This window comes from Mchenga conophoros, linkage group LG1 (genome assembly GCF_057382185.1).
Source record: "Mchenga conophoros isolate Kocher_MC1m ecotype Shallow Benthic linkage group LG1, M_conophoros_male_GT1.1, whole genome shotgun sequence".
Classification (NCBI taxonomy): domain Eukaryota; kingdom Metazoa; phylum Chordata; class Actinopteri; order Cichliformes; family Cichlidae; genus Mchenga; species Mchenga conophoros.
Window position 1 is genome coordinate 20,743,999 of NC_140526.1, and position 17,591 is coordinate 20,761,589.

The 17,591-nt window shown below is 40.6% G+C and overlaps 2 protein-coding genes across 7 annotated transcripts in view; one reads left to right on the top strand and one right to left on the bottom strand.

Moving 5' to 3' along the window:
• nfat5b (nuclear factor of activated T cells 5b) overlaps nt 1-5,121 on the bottom strand; it is a 45,701-nt gene extending 40,580 nt beyond the window's left edge. For 4 of the 6 annotated variants that reach the window (XM_085269760.1, XM_085269759.1, XM_085269758.1 and 1 more), the window contains exon 1: nt 958-1,241. In XM_085269760.1, the coding sequence (XP_085125886.1) occupies nt 958-1,030 (73 nt within the window). In that variant the 5' untranslated portion in view covers nt 1,031-1,241. Of the gene's footprint in view, nt 1-957; nt 1,242-4,778 lie in introns of those variants that run through there. The other 2 variants (XM_085269761.1, XM_085269762.1) reach the window with 2 other exon arrangements.
• A 1,489-nt stretch (nt 5,122-6,610) lies between these two features.
• Nucleotides 6,611-11,533, top strand: LOC146583308 (ubiquitin carboxyl-terminal hydrolase 37-like). The gene is made up of 15 exons (XM_085269765.1): nt 6,611-6,668; nt 6,867-6,922; nt 7,222-7,294; nt 7,400-7,483; nt 8,152-8,207; nt 8,465-8,521; nt 8,622-8,753; nt 8,846-8,969; nt 9,055-9,206; nt 9,312-9,411; nt 9,552-9,628; nt 9,808-9,916; nt 10,551-10,608; nt 10,780-10,937; nt 11,024-11,533. The coding sequence occupies exons 1-15, from the start codon at nt 6,642-6,644 to the stop codon at nt 11,027-11,029; spliced, it is 1,269 nt and encodes a 422-aa protein (XP_085125891.1). The 5' UTR covers nt 6,611-6,641; the 3' UTR covers nt 11,030-11,533.
• Nucleotides 11,534-17,591: the final 6,058 nt, after the last annotated feature.

Sequence of the window (17,591 nt, forward strand, 5' to 3'; positions counted from 1 at the left end):
GGTTAAAACTGGCAACAGATTTCCAATTAAGATTCTTAATGATGCAAAGTTTCCGCACGAGCATGAATGAAGCCACCCACTTAATTCGTTTGCTGAAACCCACTGCTATGAGAAAAGGGTAGCATACTATTCTTAACCTTAAAAACTGATATTAGCTTTGCACACCCCCTGTTGGATGAAATCGCTTCCAAAAGATATTTCTACATATGACAGTTTTGGGAGACTTATTTTTTCCACTTTTCTCACTAGTATCATGCAAAGCAGCATGCTCCCACATGTGTGTCCTATTGTATGGATAAACTCATTCATGTAATTAACAGGGTACTACAAAATGACGCTGTTTTTGTTTTGTGTTTTTCTAAATTTACACCTAGTTAAGTTCATTTAAGTTAGGCTATGCTATGTAAAAGCTTGCATGAGGCTCTCACAGTTCATGTCCATGATCCCATTACAGCGATGCTTTGGGGGCAGTGCCCTGTATATGTAGTGCTTCGGGGGGCGGGGGTCACTGATGGCCTATTCAAACAACCCCCAGAACATAGATATCACCGTTTTTCAGCTGCCAGGGAATTGGTAAACTGGTCTGACCGGTGTGCATGCAGCTGCCCAGGGCTTTAGTTTTGAGAAAAGATAATAATAATTGAAAAAACATTCCACGTTGCTTCAAGGGCCAATCCCACGACACAGTACACACAGGAAATATCTATAAATTATCTATAAGAGATTCAGTACCTCACGTTATTTTGAGCAGGCGTTTTAGAGATGGTTTACAGATGAATGAGAGTGAAGGAGGGAGTTCAGCCACCGCACAAAAAACCCCTCCAAAAAACACACCCACGCACACACTTGTTTAAACCCTTAGACCAAACGCGGCAGGCGGTCAGTCGCACATGTAAACTCCGAAAAGTGGCAAATGAGAGTGACAAGCGAGAGAGAACGTGAATAAAAAATGTTTACCTTTAGAGTACAAGGATCTGGGTGAATTCAGATCGAGGTCCCCGCTGAAAAGGGAGATAAAGTCAGAGGGCATTGCAATCCCTCAGTGTGAGGAAACCGGACACCGTCAAACACAGCGTCGCTAAAACGTTTGATTGTTTCTCCGAACAGAAAGCCCCAAAACTTTGAACGGGACAGCGGTCGCTACTAGCGTGAGAGTGTCCTTAGAGCTGGTTAACTGCCCCCGCCGCTACTCTGCTGTAGAGTATCCCCTCGGGCTGCCAACGACGCATGTTTGTTGTCAGCGGACCAGCCGAGATCACTGGCTCACGTGGATAGTCACGCCTACAGCCGTGACGCAACACGTAAAAAGTGCCGTCGGGGATACGTAAGATCGTTGGGAGTTGTGTAGTAGCTTACCAGAGACACGAGGGGTATGGGGGGGCACGAGCGTTTTATTTATATGCAGATTCAAGAGTTGGGAGTTCGCCTTGTAATCGGAAGGTTGCCGGTTCGAGCCCCGGCTTGGACAGTCTCGGTCGTTGTGTCCTTGGGCAAGACACTTCAGAGGGCCCGGTGGCGCCAGTGTCCGGCAGCCTCGCCTCTGTCAGTGCGCCCCAGGGTGGCTGTGGCTACATTGTAGCTTGCCATCACCAGTGTGTGAATGTGTGTGTGAATGGGTGGATGACAGGTTGTGTAAAGCGCTTTGGGGTCCTTAGGGACTAGAAAAGCGCTATACAAATACAGGCCATTTACCATTAATATTCCCTTTATTATGGGATTTAAATACTGTAACTTTTCAAATAATACTTTTCCAATAACCTACGAATGCGTTTATTTTGTAAGCTACACTGTAAAGACGTCTAATTTTATTTTAAACCCCAAAACACTAGGGAAAGACCATCTCTGAATCGAGGAGGGTACATCTTTCGCCGTCTTACAATGCTGTGATTGCAGCCATTCCCCAACTCTCTGTGAATGGTACTCATGGTCTTTGATCATTGAGCTTTGATCAGTGGTTGTTGATCAATGATCATGACAATTTGCATATTAATGATCAAGAAACTGACCTCCCAGCCCATTGTTCCTTCGGTGGTGCTAGTTTCAGTCATTATGCAAAAAATCTGAATGTGCAGAATATGAATGTGTGTAAAAGAATTAAGACAGCATATGAATAGAAAATAGTATAGATTAATAATGGAAATACAAGCGAAATGTTTTGGGGAACCCAAAATCCAAGAAAAGAACAGAAACAGCGAGCAACAAAACACCATACTGTAGTTCATTATCGAAGTGGCTGGGAACCCCTTTGAGTTGTCCTGTGGGCAGCCCTATGGAAGTCCTGCTCTCAAGATCACCCTTGGGTAAAGGCATTACCTCTAAGATTTATCACTTATTGCAAGAACGGTCAGCTGACCCTCTCCTTAAAGTTAAGGGCTACTGGGCCCAGGACATGGCATTGGACATATCTTCAGTTGAATGGGATTCATGTTTTCAAAATGTTAATACTATGTATAAAGAAACAGGCAGTAGATTTATTCAACTTAAGACAATCCATAGGTGGCATCGAACACCGCAACAATTGTATAAATGGAACCTGGCCTCTACGGCCGAATGTTGGAGATGTGATGGTCAAAATGCTTTGATTTTACATATCTTATGGAGCTGTTCGGCACTTCGGGATTGGTGGGAAAATATAATGGAGGTAATTTTCAGTGTTTTAAAAAGGAGATTTGGTATCTCACCAAAACTGTCCATACTTGGTATAACCACAGAACTTTCTGATGGAGATTTTTCTAGTTATACAAAAAGATGGATTATTTTGGCTCTTACTACAGCCAAACGGGTCCTGCTAAGACATTGGCGGAAAAAGAACCCCCCTTCCCTATGAAGAGTGGCTAAAGACAATGGCTAAGTTGGCGTCTTACGAAAAAGTGACTTATGGTTTATTAGACAAATTGCATCAATATGATTGTATTTGGTCCCCCTTTACAAGCTGGCTTTCTGTAACTTGAAGAACAGAGGAGTAATGACAGAGTGGTGGTGTGGGGATTGGCCAAAGCTCACCTTCTCAACCTGGACAAAATGAATTATTTTACACTGATACTGTAAACTTTTGTTTGTGTGTCAGGTTTCCATACATCGGAAACAGCTGCTGCATCTGTAATTCTGTCCATCCTGAGGAGAGTCCACACTCTACATCAGATCCTTGGCTCGCCTATAATGACGCACAGGTGCTGCACACAACTGGATCTGCAGCTTGTGAGGAACAGCAACACTCAGCCTACATCCTGTTTTACAAGAGAAACGTAAGAAGACACAGCATCTCATCCTGAAGTGAGAGAATGGCACGCCAGCTGCAGCCTAATCCAATCTCTCTTCTTTTCTTTTTTTGGTGCCCAGACACCCTTCAGTTTCATCATGTCATCCCTAACAATAGCTGTAGAGTTGGATGGAGGATGAAGACAGCAGAGAGCAAAAGAAACAGGTAAGAGCAGACAGGTAGTCAGAGTTAACAAAAACTTTTAAAGCCAGTGTAGCTTCTGTTTTGAACACATTTATTGATGACAATTTTATATAAATAAGCAGTGTGTTATACTGTTATCAGACAGGGACGTGCAGAGAGGTTTAAAGGGGCGGGTGCTCAAAGTTAAAAAGGGGCACATTGAACCATGCTGAATAACAACAACACACATTCATCAAGAATCTAATATGGGAAGGGCAGGGCTGTGTTGATCTGAGACTGTAGACATTAAAAAGTCCACAGGAGAGATGGTAGCTGATTAAACAAGTGTCATGAGATAATAACAAAATGCAAAGATTGGTGACAGCGCTTGGAACCATAAGGCAACGAAAAACTGTGACATAAACTCGGCTCTGCCTGTGAATCACTCTTTGCTTCTCTTCTCCCTTCCTTCCCATCATTTCATATATCACTCTCCACTTGCTGTCTATCTGAGAACAAGGCACAACTTGCTATTGCAATAAACTATAATCTAATTATCCACACCTAACAACTCTTGCACTTAATCTATAATAAAATGATGACAGAAAAATGTTATAGCCCTGCCTTTAGTAGCCTCACACAGCTCCTGCTGTTTCCTCCTCATGTCCTTACCAGCCATCTCTGCACAATGTTATATCATGAGTAATAATTTAAAAAAATCTATATACATAAAACACACACATGCACACACAGTGACATTTTAGACCTTCTTCAGAATACTGTATATACTATGGGCATCCTTACATTATTATTTATTACTAGAGCTACAATAATAAAGCAATGAGGAGGGGGAAGTAATAAATATGAAATAATGTATTTATGATGATTCCATTTGTTTCACTATCCACTCTGTGCAGGGCAAAGCTTATTACATTTTTAAACTGTAGAGATACAATCTTTTGTCTTATTTAAAATATAAATCTAATATAATCTGCTTCTTAATGTATGTTCTTTAAAATACAGCATGTGTTTTTTAATATATTATAATTATAATAATTATTATGTGGACATGCATATTAGATCGTTTTTTAGTGAAATATAATCCCTCCAGAAAGGCAGGAAATGCCCAGAAACTTACTTTAAAACTAAATATGTTCCCTAAAACGGTGACAGAGCTACAGACCCATGACAGCCTTACACAGGTAGCCAGCAGCTATGACCAGCACTACTTGTGCAGTTAATAAAAGGACAGGTAATGTTTGTCGCGCTGTTGCACACACAGCACGCTCGTTTGTTTCAGTTCGTCAGTTGCAACAAGACAGCTTACCAACGTGTACGTAATAAGCTGATACTCCTGTGTGCTACACACTACAGTGTGCGCTGTACACCTACTTACTGGTTTTGTCGCATCAGTCTGTGTCTCTGAGTTAACTTGTGTTTCTCCTACAGCTCCGGACCGCAAAAAATGCGCGTGCTCTTTGTGAGCTCGTTCCCGGCTCGTAACCAGCGCGTTCTGCCGTCGAGGGCGATCATTGGTTAAATGTGATCATGTGACTGATGCAAGCCAGATCCTTTTATTTAGCAAAACTATGATTAATAGTTAAATATTATTGTTGAGGGGCACAGACAGGACTCCGCACGCACACACACATAAAAAAAATAATAAATAAATAAAAAAAATTTAAAAGTTGCCTCAACAAAAGGGCACTTTGGGCACTCATCAGGAAAGGGGCGGGTGCTCAAGCCCCTCTAGCCCCCCCCCCCTTGCACGTCCCTGTTATCAGATGTGGAGTCTCGCTAACCACTTTAATAGTGACTTGTGTCCCAAATACTGTTTATTTGTCTTAGTTACAGATAGTGAAATAAAAATGGAAAATGATTGTTTCATAATTGTATACTCAGCTTGGTCAAGACAATAATTTGAGAACGAGGGGCAGGATTTTGAATTGATGCCATTGGTGCATCTACTAAAGTTCTGGGGTCAGTTTGAATATCAGTGACCTTGACCTCAAGTTCAAAGGTCAAGTTTTCTGAAAATCTTGTGAATGCTACAACTCTGTGACGAGAAGTAAGTCTCCTAAGTCTTTACATTTGTATATAGGTGCATCTACTAGGAAGCTGAAGGGTTGCACTGCGGGCCATCTGTAGAGGTGTAGAGTCAACAACCTGTCTCTGAACGTGGACAAAACAAAAGAGATTGTTGACTTCAGGAGAGCACAGTGGGATCACTGCCCACTTAACATGAATGGATCCTCTGTGGAGGTCGTCAAGAGCACCAGATTTCTTGGTGTCCACCTGGCGGAGAACCACTCCTGCTCCCTCAACTCCAGCTCCATAACCAAGAAGGCCCAGCAGCATCTCTACTTCATGCAGAAGCTGAGGAAAGCCCATCTCCCACCATCCATTCTCACCACCTTTTACAGTGGGACTAACGAGAGCATCCTAAGTAGCTGCATCACTGTCTGGTATGGTAACTGCAGCGTATTGGATCGAGCAGCTGAGAAGATCATTGGAGTCCCTCTCCCCTCCTTATAACACCCGCTTGCTGGAGGACCCCACACACCCTTCAAACACACTCTTCACCCTGCTGCCTTCTGGAAAGAGGTCCCAGAACATCCGGGCCCTCGCTACCAAACTACGGAAAAGTTTCTTCCCACAAGCCGTCAGACCCCTGAACACTCAGTGACTGCACTGGCACACGCACACCTTCACACATGTCACTACCAAGCACTTATCTGCAGTATCTCACACTCATACATATACATACAGACACCAAGTTACTTTTGCACAATACTCAGCATTTTGCACATTTCCATTGTCTTGTGTCTGTTTTGTCCTGTTCTGTCACGTTTTGCACTGTTTTGTCTTGTTTATTTTTGCCATTTATGCACACTGCACTTTATGTAGTCTTGGGTTTGTCCGTATATGTCATATATAGCACCAGGGTCTCGGAGGAACGCTGTCTCATTTCACTCTGTACAGTACCTCTGCACTGCACGTGGTTAAAATGACAATAAAAGCCACTTGACTTGACCTGTTTTTGGAGCAGTTGCTTGGAGACGAGTACCATACAGTTCAAATGAGCATACATTCCAAAATATGCAAATTAGCCCCATATATCATAATGATGATGTTTGCTGTTCAGGGTATGAACATTCTATGCTGAAAGTTTATAAATATACAACCTTTGACTGCTTGTTTTCAGTTGAACTTTTGCAAAGCTGAGGAGATTTTCGCTGCGATCACATCAAGTCCAAAGATGTTTAAACTTCTTTTTCACAGAAAGGTAAGTTTGAAGAGACTCGCAGCACATTTCTATGAATATTTTCTTATGGTAAATAAGCATTTTTGAAACTTTTAAGGAAGCTTCTTGGATGATTTCTGTAAAAACTGAATTTTGAATCCAAATGAAGGATTTTGTATTTTCATACCATATACTTTGTTTTATGCCATTACTGATGTTGGTTTTCTTGTTTCTAAACAGAAATCACACAAACAAAACGTGGCAGAGAAGGAAATTCCTTCTACGTCTCATCAGAGGTAAAGAAATGCGCCACTCTTTAATGCTGCTGGAGATATTTATAGCAGTGGTTTAGTTGGAGCTCTTTTATTTCCCTTTTATTGGTGTTTTGTATTTACATCTTTTTTACTACTTCTAGTCTTGTCTATAATTTATATTGATTCAGAGATTAGCGTTTGAAAATGTAGAGTGTAAATGTACAAAATACATGATTTTGTTCCATTACAGTTATTAATTTTTATTTGCAATCTCCAGCATGTACTCCTTGTTAAAAAATTTCCACTTTGAAAAATAACATTTACACTTTTGTCCTCATCAGCATCCCGGATGCTTCTGTTACTGAAAATGGTCAAAAGAAGAAGAGAAAATGGAGACACCTCTGCTGTTCCTCGGTTTGCTTTTACACAAAACATATGAAATGCACATTCTCTTTAAATTGCACTTGTTAATTTAAAGTGACTTTACTTTTTTAATAAACGTTTGTTCGTCCTCTGCAGCAAACGGACAGCGATGCAGAGGCAGAGAGCAACACTGTGAAGACACAAAAAAAGTGTCGCTGGTTTCTTTTTAAATTCTGGAAGGTATGTTTTATGGAAAGAGTCATCAAGCATTTACTCATCACAGTTAAATGAGAAGAATTAAGAGCAATTTAGCACACAGCTATGTCCTCAAATTAAGTTCAAAGATGTTTAAACGTTTTTTTTTTTCACAGAAAGGTAAGTTCGAAGAGACTTGTAGGATGTTTCTCTAAATATTTTTTATGGTAAATAAGCATTTTTGAAGCTTTTAATGAAGCTTCATGGATGATTTCTGTAAATGGTAAATGGCCTGTATTTATATAGCGCCTTACTAGTCTCTAAGGACCCCAAAGCGCTTTACATATCCAGTCATCCACCCATTCACACACACATTCACACACTGGTGATGGCAAGCTACATTGTAGCCACAGCCACCCTGGGGCGCACTGACAGAGGTAAAAACTGTAAAAACTGAATTTTGATCAGAACCAAGTGAAGGATTTTGTATCTCATAGGACAAACTTTAAAACTCGATTTAAAGCATGAATAAATTGTTTTTATTTTATTTAAAGATATTCCTATAGATCTGCTTCATGAGCTGACAGCTCACTAAAGTGATAAATAATATGAAATGATACCAAATTTTCTAACTGGACACTTTTCATGGAGAGACTCCCTTGGTATGTTTGCTTTATGCCATTACTGATGTTGGTTTTCTTGTTTCTAAACAGAAATTACACAAACAAAACGTGGCAGAGAAGGAAATTCCTTCTACGTCTCATCAGAGGTAAAGAAATGTGCCACTCTTTAATGCTGCTGGAGATATTTATAGCAGTGGTTTAGTTGGAGCTCTTTTATTTCCCTTTTATTGGCGTTTTTCTTCCACCTTGTGTATTTCCATCTTTTTTACTCCTTCTAGTCTTGTCTATTATTTATATGTTAAAATGTTTCAACTTCAAAGCTCATGCATACATGCACATACACTGCTCAGCATCCTGACATCTTTCCTAATTTTGTGTTTGTGTTTTTACCTTTTTGGAGCAGTGTAGCATGCGGTGGAAAAAAAATAGAAAGTCAAACTGGGACTATAGACTGCTTCGGGTGAGTACACGTGGTGCACAAAGACCAAAGCTCACTTTGTCAAAGTGGAGAAAATGAATTCTTTTACACTGATACTGTAAACGTTGTGCGTGTGTGTCAGGTTTCCAAACATCGGAAACACCTGCTACATGAACTCCTGCCTGCAGAGCCTCCTCAACATTGAGGAGTTCATAAGAGACATCAGGCGTCAGGAGGTTTTGTGGAGCACAGATCCAGAAGCTCAGCTCTTAAGGTGCGCTACGTCAACCTTCTACTTTCTTCAAAAACCTGAAGAACAAAGAGATCTAACAGCAGAAATGTCTGTTTACCCTTTCCTTTCTACAGAAGGCTCATTGATGTCAGGGACTGTCATGAGTCAACAGATTATGGCCTTAAAGATCACCACCTAAGAGCTTTTAAGAAGGCATTCAGCAATCAAGCTCCTGAATACACTGGCAGTGCACAGAAAGTACGTCAGCTATTTGGACATTTCGTTTTTTGCTTTACCATCTGATTTTGATGTACTGTTTTAAATCTCTCTGCTTTTCTTGCAGGACGCTCATGAATTCCTAACATTGTTCCTCGATGAGGTCAAAAGGCTCGCACCTCACCTGGAGAGGAACGCAGCTCTCCTGGGCCAAAGTTATGCCTGCCCAGTAGAAGACCATCACATTTTTAAAATGGAAAACATGAGGACATGCAAGAGGTAGGCCTGTCTTTCAGAAACGCAGAGCTGGTTGCAATATTTTCATATACCTCTTTTCCACCTACCTGATCTTTACTTTAACTACGTTACTCCTGAAATGTGTAGCTGTGGTCACCAATCATCACAGCAAGAGGACTTCACCAGCTTGTCTCTTGACCTTGTTCCAGAGAGGTCTATTATAAACATGTTAGAGACATACTTGAAGGTAAGATCACAAATTCCAATAGAGTTGTCGTATCAGCGATCTTAACACACCTTTTTTGTTAGTGTTTGTGCGTATGTGTGTGTGCATATGTTGAGATTTCTTTCTACCATAAAGCCTGTTTTCTCTGTGCTGTTGTTCAGGAACAAGAAATAGAATTTCGCTGTGATTGTGGAGGGACGGCCTCAGAACTGAAGTCGTCTTTTGATACACTGCCAAGGTGAGTAAGGTCACATCAGAATTGATCGACTGACCAGGTTTCCAAACTGTGGCGCATCAAATATCAGTTTTTCGAGACAATACTTGAGCAGTCGTTTTCTCCCATCTTCTGTTTGTGTTTGACACTCATTCTTCTTATTTTCTACCTTGTTTGTGTTTTTTTTTTTTCTTTTCTGCCAGAGTTCTGATCTTGCATCTGAAGAGGTTTGGCTTTACACAAACCTACAAGATTCAGAAGGTGGATGACCCCGTCAGGCTGCAGAGGGACTTGGTGGTGCCATCCAATCAGGTAAAAACAGACTGCAGAACGTCTCAGGCTACGTCCACACTAGCCCGGATAGATTTGAAAACTCCGTGTCCACACTAGCGTTTTCAGTCATTTTCAAATAGTTGTGCGTCTGCATTGAAACGGCCGAAAACGCTTACGTTCCAGTCCTGCGCATGCGCAAAAGTGAGTGAGAATTACTCACTTTTGCGCAGTGAGTAATTCTCACTTTTGAAGAAAAGCTATCCGGAGCATGTACAAACTGATATTAATCTTTTTTAGGGCTGTCAAAGTTGAGAGCAATCAAAACAACTGCTGTATAATGCACTCGGCTATCTTTGTTTAATTGCTCACATGACTGCATCACATGACTAAAATGCGTCATCGTTTTAGAAAGTCTGCGTTTTCGAGTGTCCACACTGCGACGGGACAACTCCGTTTTGAAATGTATGCGTTTTCGAGAGCGTTTTCAAGATGCTGTGTTTTTCCTTGAGGAAAACGCCATCTCAGTGTGGACGGGAGGTCAAAGCGGAGAGAAAACGATGTGTTTTCAAACGAAAACGCATTAGTGTGGACGTAGCCTCAGCAAATCCGCTTAATTATGGCACTGATGTGAGACTTTATGAAACTAACACTCTTTGGATTTGTTCCTTCTCAGGGTGGTGGCTGTTATAGTCTTGTCAGCGTCATCAGTCATTATGGAGGCACAGAATCCGGTAAAACAACAGACTTGTTACAAACAGAAAATGAAAAGTTGCTACATTTTTTAGTGAAGGACTCACACACAAAAGCTTTTGATGTTCTAAGAAGCACTAAGTCAAAATCACTGTTTGCTTGAATCGGTTGACTTCCAGAAGTTGGATTCATTTGTCTTAATGTGATTTCAGGACACTACATCTGTAGTTCTGTCCATCCTGAGGAGAGTCAGCACTCTACATCAGATCGCTGGCTCACCTATAATGACGCACAGGTGCTCCACACAAGTGGATCTGCAGTTTGTGAGGAACAGCAGCACTCGGCCTACATGCTGTTTTACAAGAGAAACGTAAGAAGGCAAAGCATCTCATCCTGAAGTGAGAGAATTTTTAAATGTCCTGTTACCTTGTTAACCAGTTTTGTCTTCATTCTCAGTTCTGAAACAGGAAATGGAAGGAAGGAAGGAAGTTAAGGTCGTCATCATGCTGAGAAGGAAAAGCAGTCGTCCCAGCCCACCATCGCACACTGGAGGTAAGTATTGCCCTCAGGAGGAAGGGTCCTCCCAGAGAGCCTGGTCCTCCCAAGATTTCTTCCTCCAGGAGGGAGTTTTTTCTTGCCACCGTCGCCCCACATTCACTGGTCTCATCAGCAGGGACATTTTTAATATCCTAAGACCTGAACTCTTTCATGGCATGCATTTTTAATTTCTCTGTGCCATTTGGGTTGATTGGGACCTGATGAATGTAAAAACAAAGACATCAGATTCGGAAATCTACTAGTAGTTCACCACTACTAGAGATCGTCCTTTACTAGACCAGTGTTTGGCTTGCTCTCTGGGAACAACAAATTAGTGCTGTCAGCGTTAACGTCATTTTAACTAATGACGTCAACGCTGACATCACTAATTTTATTGTTATTATTATTAATATTATTAATTTACTTGTAAAATAAATTAAATTAAAAAAAACAAAGAAATTATTTAATTCTTTATGTTATTTTGTTTTATTAAAATCAAAATAACAACAAAACAAAAATAATTAATAAAAAAATATTAAAAGTATTCAGCAGTGTTTTGTGAAATTTGTAATGAGCCTTAGTTAAGTTGATGTCACAGAAGTTTCTGAATCATTTAGATTGTTCAACAAACTGATTCACGCAGGTAAAGATGGTAAGCTGGAGCAATGGTACGCTTGGAGTTCAGTTTAAGTTTTCAGACAAATATTCCCTCGATCAGTTGCAGCTTCTGCTTTTAAATAAATGATTTAGCTGCAAATGTTTAGCTGCAGGTAGCAAAGTCCAAAAGTGACAACATTTCCGCTGCAGTCTCTCCAGAAATGGCTTATAAAACTTTGACCAAATTAGACATTTATCCTTGGATCATTGACAACCCTGTAGGGTGAAAATCTTTAATTGTACCTTTTATAACATTTTAACAAGTTACTGTCTCCTGCTGCATGTTTCCTGTTTTGGCTGAACTTCATCAGCTCAAAAAACTCACTGTGCTGTGGTGTACTAAATGGCCTCTGAACAGGACACACTGAAGGCAGGTTTGCAACGTTTAATCAACAAAGTCAAGATCAGTTAACAACAGCTGAACTAAAGACTTTCTTTTTCTCATCGATAAAATGAGGTCCATGCCAATGCGCTCAAATGGCACCTCCATTAATGGTGAGGGGCATAAAGGCGGTTTTTAAATGACCAGCTGGTTCACCAGCTGACACCACTGGACGCACACCATCGGTGCACATCCAAACATGCAAAAAATGCAAGATGGTGGTGCGCACAGATACAGCGGCTCTATGCTCTCGACACACTAAACGTGGTCTGTCCCTACTCGTTACAACATGTGGAAATGTCAGTGCTATGTCAGGGCGCACTATTTGACTATCAGCTCTCATCATTTGATCAAAGGGCCAGTTGCATAATGCTATTATCTTCTGTGTAGCGAATTGCTGGAACGGGCAACCCAAACGCCACGTGTCCCTGTTGGTGGTGTGTGCAGGCCTACATACTGTCCTATTGAGCTACTAAACCCCGACCAATCAATGTTCAGATTTAAGGGGTATGATGGCCGTCAGCTAACCGCAGCTGTTACTCTTTGCATTTCCCCCCGATATTTCTTTTCCACCAGTAATATGGGGTATTTGTGAATATCCATGACTGACCCGGCCAGCTGGTCTTTGGACAGGGTCACGGCAGTTTCAAGGTAAAAAAAAAAATCCCTTTCACTGACAGACTGAAGGAAAGCTCCTCAAAAATGGAGGGTCTTCAAGCTCCTCAGTGGCAGGAAAAGGTTTCCTGGACCCAGTGTTGTATATTTGTTTCCCAAAATTGAAATAGTGGAGAGAAATCAGGTTCTGAAACCATCCAGAAGACAAAGTCTCCAACTGGTTTGTGGAAGTCCAGTTTCTCCAAATTAATCAGCGGGTGAAATGTCTCTTCATGGATGGTTTTGATTCTGTTGTTGTTCACAAACAAAGCCCTCAAAGCAGCATATGAAAGAAAGTCATCTTTCATTATTGTCTCCAATGTGTTAAAAGAGAGATCGAGCTCAGTGATGAGTTTTGAAGCGGCTGCAGGGACTTCTCGAAGGTTTTGGCTCAAACAGTCGCAAGATGTTGTTCACAGTGGTGACACTGTTGACTGGTGATTGACAAGCACTGAGATACTAAGATGACAAGCACAAGAAACATCATGACTTATTCTCCTGAGTGCCTGCAAAACACAAACACAAAATCAAACTCAAAGCTTTTCTCTCAGGTGCTGGTGTGGCACAATCTAATGATAAGAAAGGTCATGCTAACAGCTTTTGGAGCACAGCTGCACAAAATAACAGCTTTTGGAGCACAAAATGCATTACAGGTAAACCCAGTACCCAAACATGTTAACAAGGATAAAGAAAAAATCTGAAACAAAAGCAGGTAGTGTGGTGATTTATGTTGTGAGGATGCTTTCACTCCCATCAAAGTCACCCAGTGTTGAGAACCCAAATGAGCCCAAAAACCTCAAGTGGCTGCAACCAACAGCGAACGTCAAGAAGTGGATACTTGCATGTTGAGCCAGAAACATGCAGAAAACCCAATAGAGGCAAGACAGCACATCTTGGTCCCACTCAGGCAGTACGAACACCTGGAAAGAGGAGCCCACAGTTCAGACCCAAGGTCACTGGTAAGGACACCAGACAGCCAGTTATAAGTCTAGTTTTAATTTTCATTTGAGTTAGTGTTATAGCCTGTCTAAGGGTGGCCAGACCATAATATAAGGGTGATCCACCCCTGTCTGACCCCAAGCAGCACATCACACAACCGGTACAATTTTGATGGTGATTTTTTTCACAGTGATTGAATTCTAACAAAGGAAAGGAGCGAACTATAGCTTCGGGGTGGACCCCAAAACAACAAACAAAAGGGGCCGTATCTAAAGGATGTACAAAACTTATTTATGAAAAGAATAAAACCAAATGACAATGTCTTATCTCCCTAACTAACAAAAACATGAGAAAAGGGTAATCAAATAAAAAGGCAGTCCACCCCTACATGCTCCTGTATAAAGAAACAGGTAACACAAAGCCTGCTGGTTGAGGTCCATGGCGGTTTCATCTTATATGTTGTCTCCAGGTCATTAGCCAATCTGTATGATCCGTCCCATGGATGCACCAATCACGGAGATGCACCTGCACACTCAGATTTATATATGAGACAACATTACAACAACAGTCGTAACATTAACTAAAAATGTTTTTCACCATCTCGTTTTAACTTCTGGTTTAGCTTCAGCTAACTAAAACTAAATGGACCTTGGAAATAATCACATCTTAATAGAGTGAACCATAGACTGTATAAAAGATAGGACCATTGCAACTTTACTGCAGCACTTCACCCTTTCGCATAGTCCCAGCTCTTCTCTGTCATGTTTTATGGTGCTGCAAATGTCTTCAGTTGGTGAAAGGTCTGGGCTGCTGGTGTCTTGTTGTGCTTGCTATGCATCCCTGACTCGTTTCTTCTTTCTGCATCAAGTAAGGAATGTAGTGAAAGTTCCCAAGAGGTTAAAAACACCACTGAAAAAATGCCATCAGACCTGAGTTGGGACACTTGGATTATGGAGCTTCTGGACCAAGACAGTGGATGGGAGCATGTGTTTAACAAGTAAGAGTATAACGTCCCCCAAAATGTCCCTAACTAACAAAAACATGAGAAAAGAGTAATCAAATAAAAAGGCAGTCCACCCCTACATGCTCCTGTATAAAGAAACAGGTAACACAAAGCCTGCCGGTTGAGGTCCATGGCGGTGTCATCTTATATGTTGTCTCCAGGTCAAGGAGACAACATATAAGATGGATAGACAGACAGATTTCAAAATAGCCAGCTGGAATGTTAAGGGGTTGAATAACGGGATTAAGAGGAAGAAAATATTAACATATCTAAAGTTATCAAGAGTTGATATAGCCTTTATTCAAGAAATGCACATGTGCAAGTCAGAAGCCTTAAAACTTAAATGTTCCTGGGTAGGTAAAGTCTTTTCCAGTCCTGGAACTGATAAAAGTAGGGGCGTGTCAGTTCTGATTCATAAAGCAGTTAGCTTTACTGAAACAAAAGTAATAACAGATAAGGAAAGTAGATTTATATTGGTTTATGGACAACTACTGGACACACCAATAATTTTATGTAATATCTATGCACCTAATGCGGACATACTCGCCTTTTTTCATAACCTGTCACAGTATCTTTTGGAATTAGAAGGTGCACAAATAGTGGTAGGAGGAGATTTTAATCAAATACTGGATCAAGACCTAGATAGATCACTTCCTAGGAGAGGCACAGAGAGTAAATCTGTAGTTGCCATAAGGCAGATGACCTCAGATTTAGGTCTGAATGATATTTGGCGGACAATGCATCCAGAAGGCAGGGAATATTCCTTTTACTCTCCGCCTCATAATGTTTATACTAGAATCGACTACTTTCTTATTTCTGAAGCCTTAGTGAATAACTCCATAGATTCAAGTATTGGTAATATAGTATTCTCGGACCATGTGCCAATTTTTCTATGTCTTGGAAATATTTTACAGATTCCTCAAAGCCGCAGATGGCATTTAAATGTGTCCTTAATTAAAGACTCTGGGTTTATTAAATTGATAAGAGTTGAAATACAATTTTACAAACAGACAAATAATCGAGAGGACACTACATTGGCTACTTGGTGGGATGCTATGAAGGCATACTTAAGGGGGAGGATAATTTCTTACGCTTCCTTTAAAAAGAAGGCAGCTAACAAGAATATCATTACGTTAGAAGCCAAATTAAAGGCACTTGAGGCAGTACATTCCCATACAAAAGACAGAGTTACGTTGAATAAAATTGTTAAAGTTAAATATAAGTTGAATGTACTGTACAACAGAAAGGCAGAATACGCTTTATTTCGCATTAATCAAGCATATTGGGAAATGGGAGAAAAGCCGAGTCGTTTATTAGCATACCGTCTTAAACAGAAAGACAGTATGAACCATATCCCAGGTATACGACGATCACATGGGGTTATTTCAACTTCTATTAGACATATAAATGATGGATTCAGGGCCTTTTACAACAATCTTTATTCTACACAAGGTAGAGCATTCTTTACTGATTTAAACCTGCCACAGCTTTCTACTACTGACCAGCAGATTATAGATGCTCCAATTACAGTGGAGGAGATTACCCGTGCAATTAACAGTATGCCACTTAATAAAGCTCCAGGATTAGATGGGTTACCATTGGATTTCTATAGAGCATTTGAGGATATGTTAAGTCCCCTGTTGCTCGATGTTTATAATGAGGCGTTCAAAGTAGGCTCATTACCTCAGCCAATGCACTCTGGACTTATAACATTTATTCTTAAAACTGGAAAAGACCCTTTAGACCCAAGTGGTTACCGCCCCATATCTTTGCTGAATTCTGACCAAAAAATCTTGGCAAAGGTCTTAGCGGGTCGATTAAAAGTAGTAATGGTGAAAATAATTCATGCAGACCAATCTGGTTTTGTTCCAATCCGCTATGGTTCAGATAATATTAGGCGGTTGGTTAATTTGCAAAATTATGTATATGATTCAGTATATCCAACAGTGGCCCTGTCGCTGGATGCTGCAAAAGCTTTTGATTGTGTTGAGTGGGATTATCTGTTTAAGACATTATAAAAGTTTGGTTTTGGTGACAATTTTATTAGGTGGATAAAGATATTATATGATTCGCCTTCAGCGCGAGTATTGACGAATGGGCTCATATCAGACCTATTCCTTTTACAGAGATCCACAAGACAGGGTTGTCCCCTTAGCCCCGGTCTTTTTGTAATTGCTATAGAGCCTCTGGCACAAAAACTGAGAAATAATGTAAATATATTTGAAATTTCAATGGGTAATAGTCAACATAAGCTTCTATTATATGCAGATGATATGTTGTTACTTATGACCCAGCCTGGGAAGTCAATTCCAGCCCTATTAGAATGCGTCAACTGGGATAAATCAGAGGCAATGCCTATGTCAGGACACTGCCCCCATACTTTATTTAAACAGTGGGAGTTTCGGTGGTCCGTGAATGGTTTGAGGTATTTAGGGATACAAATTACCTCGGATTACACTAAGATGGTTCGAGCAAATATGGAGCCAATGTTTGAAAGAATAAAAATGGAATTTGGTAGATGGTCCAGAGTACGTCTCACAATATGGGGTAAAATTAGTTGTATTAAGATGATGACTGCACCCATGATCTTTTATATTTTATCTAATATTCCATTACACATTCCAGTATTTCAAAGATCTAGACTTTTTAATCTAGCAGTTTCTTTGGGGTAGCTCACTGCATCGTTTAAGTATTAAGAAACTTCAAGTGAGTGCAAAACAAGGAGGTTTTTCATTGCCTAATTTCCGATGGTATTATTGGGTGATGAACGTGAAACAACTTAGAGCTTGGTTACCTACTGCACCAGTTAAACCCATCTGGTCCCATACAGAGACGGAAGTTAATGGCGGTAT

Bases quoted from the DNA above. Each gene is read 5' to 3' on its own strand.
- LOC146583308 (XM_085269765.1), top strand. From the start codon at position 6,642: ATGTTTAAACTTCTTTTTCACAGAAAG. The intron at 6,669-6,866 runs GTAAGTTTGAAG...GTTTCTAAACAG, and splicing joins AACTTCTTTTTCACAGAAAG to AAATCACACAAACAAAACGT. The intron at 9,917-10,550 runs GTAAAAACAGAC...GTTCCTTCTCAG, and splicing joins TGGTGGTGCCATCCAATCAG to GGTGGTGGCTGTTATAGTCT.